Genomic DNA, 5,808 nt, shown 5'->3' on the forward strand with positions numbered 1-5,808 from the left:
TCACAACATCTTCTGCTCATATGATATTTAAGAGTTCCATATTAACTTACGCATCTTCCCGACCCTTGAACCTTCTACAAGTGTCCTAAAAATGGCTTACAAATCGACATTATTTTCACATTTCAAAAAGTTGGCTTAGATAGCAGCCTGTATCTCGTGAACTAATACAAATTTTGTGAGTTTCTAAAGGCCATGTTATAGTTTAAGAGACGCTCTACATGTTAATTGACAATATGTACTGCATACAAAAGTGGAAATACGTGGAAACTTTAATTATTCACTATTATAGTCTAAATTGTGGGACTCGTATCTGTCGCATTCATAGATGGCACTAGACTGCACTAAAAATCATAAAATCGAGTTATACGGCTTATTTTTATATTTATCGACAAACGTGGGCACGAGAATAGTTTTGTATACAATGCTTTCTATCGCATGTGTCTCCGCGCGCTGTCTCCTAGCGCCGCATCAACTTGCTTGCATGCAGAGTAAGTCTAGTTTGGTTTTGATCAGTGTCGCGTGCCGTCGACGCGCCGGCTTTGCGCATCTCTTGCTTTCTTATCATATACTGTTCCGTCGTTGTTTACGCAGGTTCGGCATGCACTATCGGTGTATTGCAGCCATTTTCGTGCCGGTCGCTTGTTAATCCAGTGGTGTTTTGAGAGACTTATATCGTTTATTCGGATTTCAATATTCTGAATTTGTGTTATACTCGAAGATCAATCGACTATTTATTTGTACTTTGCGGCTATAGTAATTTGTTTAATGATCGGAAATGCCGGTTTTTGATCGCGTTTGTTATGTATATTACAAGTCACGTGATGGTGGATTTGATAACATTCTTCACTCGGCGTTGTGTTTACTGTCGGTTACTAAATTCATCGGATATATATCGCCCCCATGTTGATTCTCATCATTAAGAAAGATCCATCAGGCTCGTGCAAGTATTTTTTAACTAAGCAGATTGTTTATTTTGTGTTGATTGTTAATTATAACATAAATCAATTGTATGAAATATTTTTGTTTTAATTTATGTTTTCGTTTAATTACAGCACTCGTTGTGCCTGGGAGTCCGATAAGCTGTACACTGGTAAGCTTATAATTGAATTATTTTTTTCGGTCAAATTTACATTTGCTGTTTATAAACAAATTTTCTATTTATGCCGTACTACCTACCTGTGACACAAATTAGACGACCGGCACGGTCGGACACAACTAGGGCAAAAAAGGTTTTTGATCCTCTTTTCCCACGAAATTAAATTATTTTAAATTCTCATCTTATGCAGAATTTTTCAATATTTCATAACAACTTTTCCCATTTTGCCCATTTTTCCTTATGAATTAAAATTGCATTTCTCAGATTTCCGTTTTAACTATCCTATCTTATAGAGAATAGTCCGTAGATTAAGACGCTGCGATCCGATCCTAATCTCTTTTAGTTTACGAGATATTCGCTATTGAATAAAATGGGCAAAAATTAAAAAATGTCACTTTTATAATCTTTAATCAGCAATTCGTTGGTTGCTATCTCTTTTAGTTTAAGCGATATTAATTATCGAAACTCATCGATAAAAGTTATCAAGCACCCCCCTTGGCAATTTATGTATTTGATTGAGAGGTGCAGAATTTCATTCATTATAGTCGAACAAAAGTATTGTATTGATCCAAATAGTTTTCACAACAGCCCAATTGGTATCCTTTGGTTACCAAATAAACAGTTTGCTCTTCAATTACTCTGGTTCGTAGTTTCATTTATTCTTGTCGATCTTTGAGCAAATCTATTTAATTATTTATTATGGATGAACAAGAACAAGAATTAAAACGATTACGTCGTCAGGTATGTAAAAAACAAATGTACCTATTTCTATATTAAAGAATTCAATAAATATATTTTGGTAGCATCGCATTTTGGTGAACGACAAACATGCACTAAAAGGTGCATATGGAATGAAATCCTTGCATCAGAAAAAGATATTAGAAACGATGCGTCAGGAGCTTGCAGATCTTAACTTGGCAAAAGCCAGAGCACAGCGTACAGCTGAAGATCGCCGTCTTGTTGCCAGAGTGAGGTCTCTCATTCGTTGTTATGAGTCACATAACAAAGCAATCCAAATTCAAAATGGTGAAATTGAAGAGATTGAGAACCAAATTAAAGTGGTAAAGTAGCAGTTTTAACTATAGTTCAAAATTTGTCGATGTTTTATTTAAATATTGTGCTTAAAGATGGAAAGCAAAATTAACGCAGTCCGAAAATACGATGTGCGTAATAAAGATGAAGTCGATGACGCTGATGCAAAAGGTCAACTCCAAAGATTTGAGAATAAACTCGAAACACAGGTCAAGCAGTATTGTGCAATTTTGGCAGATAATAAAGAATTGCGGAAAGAAGTGATGTCACTTTTAAAAGATAGGTTTGTTTCCAGATTTAAAATATTAATATTATATAAATAACTTTCAATAAAACATTTATGCAGGCAATTGTTTAACGAAAAATATAACAAACTTGTGAGAAATTTGGCAGTAGGTAAGCGTCAGCTATTAGAAACAATGGATAGCGCAAAATCTGTGTATGACCAACGTGAAGAGTCTTTGCAGAAACTGAATGCACTTTTTGTCAAGTCAAAATTAATTTATACAGATCACGTAGAGGTATATTTTGGGACTTTAAAATATGTTATTGATGAATATCGTAAGTAAGATTGTTTTAAACATTATAGCAAATGGCGGAAATGAAACGCCATCTTGATGCACAAACACAACTCGGAAAGTTTATGAGATCCAAAGGTTGTAGTCGTATAATGGCAGATCTTGAACGTAAAGAGAATGAGAAACGTCAGGCTGCTTGGGACAGTCAACAGCATCAGTTTGACTCATATATGCGAATGATTGATGAAATACGTGTAAGATTCATATTATTAAATACTTTAAATTCAATCGTCATTTATACACGTTTTTGCATTTTGATAATAGGATTTTTTTGGTGAGCAAGATATAAGTCGCATTGCTACAATTTTTGTTAGAAAGGAAAATGAAAATTTTGCTTTATTTAACTACGTAAACATTCTGAATGGAGAAATTGATACATTAACAGATGAAACTATTGAACTACAAAAGAAAATAGGTAATTTATTAATAGATTTATAAAAATATTTAGAGTATAATTGCTAATACATATTAAGAATTACAACGAGAGCAACAGAAAAAAGAAAACGAACATCAAGCTGTAACCCTGAAAGAGCTGGAAAACATGCTTCTTGTAGCTAAAGAGGAAAGTAGCAATGCTGAAGTAAGCCTGGAGCAATCAGAAAATAATCTTAAAATATTAATGACTGAGTTGGAGAATACGTTTGGAATACTTAAATGTGAGATGTCACCCATTCATAATTTATTAGGTGATTCAAACCAATAATATTTACAGCATTTTAAATAATATAGATAATATATTTCCAGATGAAAGCGACAAAATTTCAGTTAGAAATATACTAACACATATGGAAATTTTTGACGGAAAGTTAGCCGGTTTAATTACGGGCACTAAAGAACGGTGGATGGGAGCACCAATTCGAAAATCATTACACTAATATTACTTACAGCACATTATGACACATAATTTAGATATAGTTAAGAAGAGACACAGTGATGCACGTAGTTTACCTAAACTATTGATTTGGGGTTTGTTCTTTGTTGTTCGTTCTTTTAAGCTTCTTGGTAGAAATTGGCTAAATAAATATAAATTGCTGTAAAATTTTTGTGGTTCTGCGATTTTTTCAAACCTTGCGATGGAAATCAGATGTTATCTTGGAAGCCGATTATTATATTTTAGTTTTACGTTTAATCTAAAAGTAATTCTTAATGATGCACAATTGCCGCCCCCAGAAATAACACGAAAATTGTCTTAAAATTACTTTCAAAATTCCGTGTTATTGTGAATTTGTCAAATCTGCGATGAAAGTGGGTGAAATTATGTACAGATTGTCTTAAGAAATTGCTCGTTTCCTTGGGTAACGTTTGTGACCTCTTGAACGATGTACCATTACCTGGACCTTACTTTGCACATACAAGTTATATGAACAGAACCCGATGACCAAACAAGAATCATTAGTTAAGACGCAATCATGATATTTATTTCAAGCGCAGTAATTATTTATTTCAAACGTAATTATCAATTTCTAGAATTCATTGTCTCAAAGTCACCTAATTGCGCATTTCCTGTTTCGTTGCGCATCTTCTCTTCATATTTATTTAAAACGCATATTAGAGCCATATAAATAGAGCGCAGACCTAGACCTAAGCGATTATTGTATCATCCAAGTTCGTTGAATAAACAAGTGAAAGTTAACAAGTTCTTCTGAATCGATCATCAAGAACCCACTTAACAAATCCTAAGAAAACCAACAAAAGTGAATCAAAGTCTAAACCCAATTCTAATCCGCGATCGCGATTCGAACCAATAAATAAATAAATTATATTTAACAACTCGTGAGTCGATAACGAAATCGTTAATATAAAACCGCTCGACACAAACGGGGAATATAATTGGCGCAGTCGGTAGGATCTGAGAAGTTTTTCATCGAGAAAATCTTGCTGTTCTAACAGTTAACTCAGATCGTAAATCGCGAAAGCAGAACTTTCAAGTGGAAAAAGACTATTGAACTTTTGTGAGATCATCAGCACGAGAATCATCGTCGAGATCAAATCCAAAGAGCACGAAGAAACTGGACCGCAATCCGAGTTGGTCATTCCAAACATTGAATAAACCACATCCAATCGAGGACGGGAAAATTTGCGTTCACCAGTTCATCTGCTCAAGTTTATGTCTCCGGTACGCCATCTAAGAGGGTGAGTGATTTCCGAGAGCATAAAAATTAATGTCTGACTTGGAGTTATCAAACCTTTTCCAATCCCTAGACATTTCACGAACATTGGAAAACTTAATCCAAATTGATAATATAGATTCAGGTTTAGATTCGGGAAATCAAGTATCAGAAAATTCAAATTGTTTCAAGATGCCGAACGAATTCAAACCAGAATACCTGAAATGTGTGCCAGAATTTAATGGCGACACAAATGATTTAGTCGAGTTTCTTAGTTGCGCCGAAAGCATCGTTAACACGTTCGTTGACGCTAACGATCCGGGCAACTTCATTAATATTTTCATATTAAAATCCATTTTAAACAAACTCACCGGAAATGCACGAATCGCCGTGAACATTTCGGGAGTTCAAACCTTTAATGAGTTAAAAGAAACATTAATTCGTAACTTTAGTGACCAAAGAGACGAAGTATGTCTCATACGCGATATGGTCTTGCTAAAGCAGACGAACGAAACCGCGTTGCAATATTACGATAAAGTAATAAGTATTCAAAATCTACTATCGTCGTATCTGAACGCGCATGAATCAAACGATATTGCTATAAGAGTAAAAAGAGAGCTATACAATAAACTAGCTTTAAAAACCTTCATGGCCGGTTTGAAAGAGCCATTGGGGAGCTCAATTAGAGCAATGAGACCCGAAAATATGCAAGTAGCATTACAGTACATTAATGAAGAACGCAATGTACGCTATTATCAAAAAGACACAATCAAGACAAATACAAACGCTAATTTCCAAAAAGTAAATCCGCCACCTGGCAATTTCAACAGATTTAACACTAATCAAAACTATAAACGACCTTTTCAGCCTCAGAATAAAGTTGTAAATACGAGACCTTTTAATGAGCAAGCAAAACCGAGTTTCTCAAAAGACACAAACGTTTTTAAACCAAATCCGAATTATAAACCAAATCCGGAAACCCCCATGAGTACCA

At 34.5% G+C, this 5,808-nt stretch overlaps 1 protein-coding gene across 1 annotated transcript; it reads left to right on the forward strand.

Annotated features, from left to right (window-relative positions):
• Positions 1 to 440: 440 nt before the first annotated feature.
• Positions 441 to 4,342, forward strand: LOC135792366 (outer dynein arm-docking complex subunit 1-like). The gene is made up of 10 exons (XM_065302992.1): positions 441 to 940; positions 1,053 to 1,090; positions 1,685 to 1,837; positions 1,900 to 2,157; positions 2,224 to 2,411; positions 2,475 to 2,649; positions 2,718 to 2,900; positions 2,971 to 3,121; positions 3,180 to 3,392; positions 3,451 to 4,342. Exons 3-10 carry the CDS (start codon positions 1,796 to 1,798, stop codon positions 3,579 to 3,581), a joined length of 1,341 nt encoding a protein of 446 aa, XP_065159064.1. The 5' UTR covers positions 441 to 940; positions 1,053 to 1,090; positions 1,685 to 1,795; the 3' UTR covers positions 3,582 to 4,342.
• Positions 4,343 to 5,808: the final 1,466 nt, after the last annotated feature.

The sequence above is a fragment of the Atheta coriaria genome, unplaced genomic scaffold (assembly GCF_025399875.1).
Source record: "Atheta coriaria isolate IRGN ID8LTWV9N9 unplaced genomic scaffold, Caltech_Dcor_3.1 hic_scaffold_5_pilon, whole genome shotgun sequence".
Taxonomy (NCBI): Eukaryota; Metazoa; Arthropoda; class Insecta; order Coleoptera; family Staphylinidae; genus Dalotia; species Dalotia coriaria.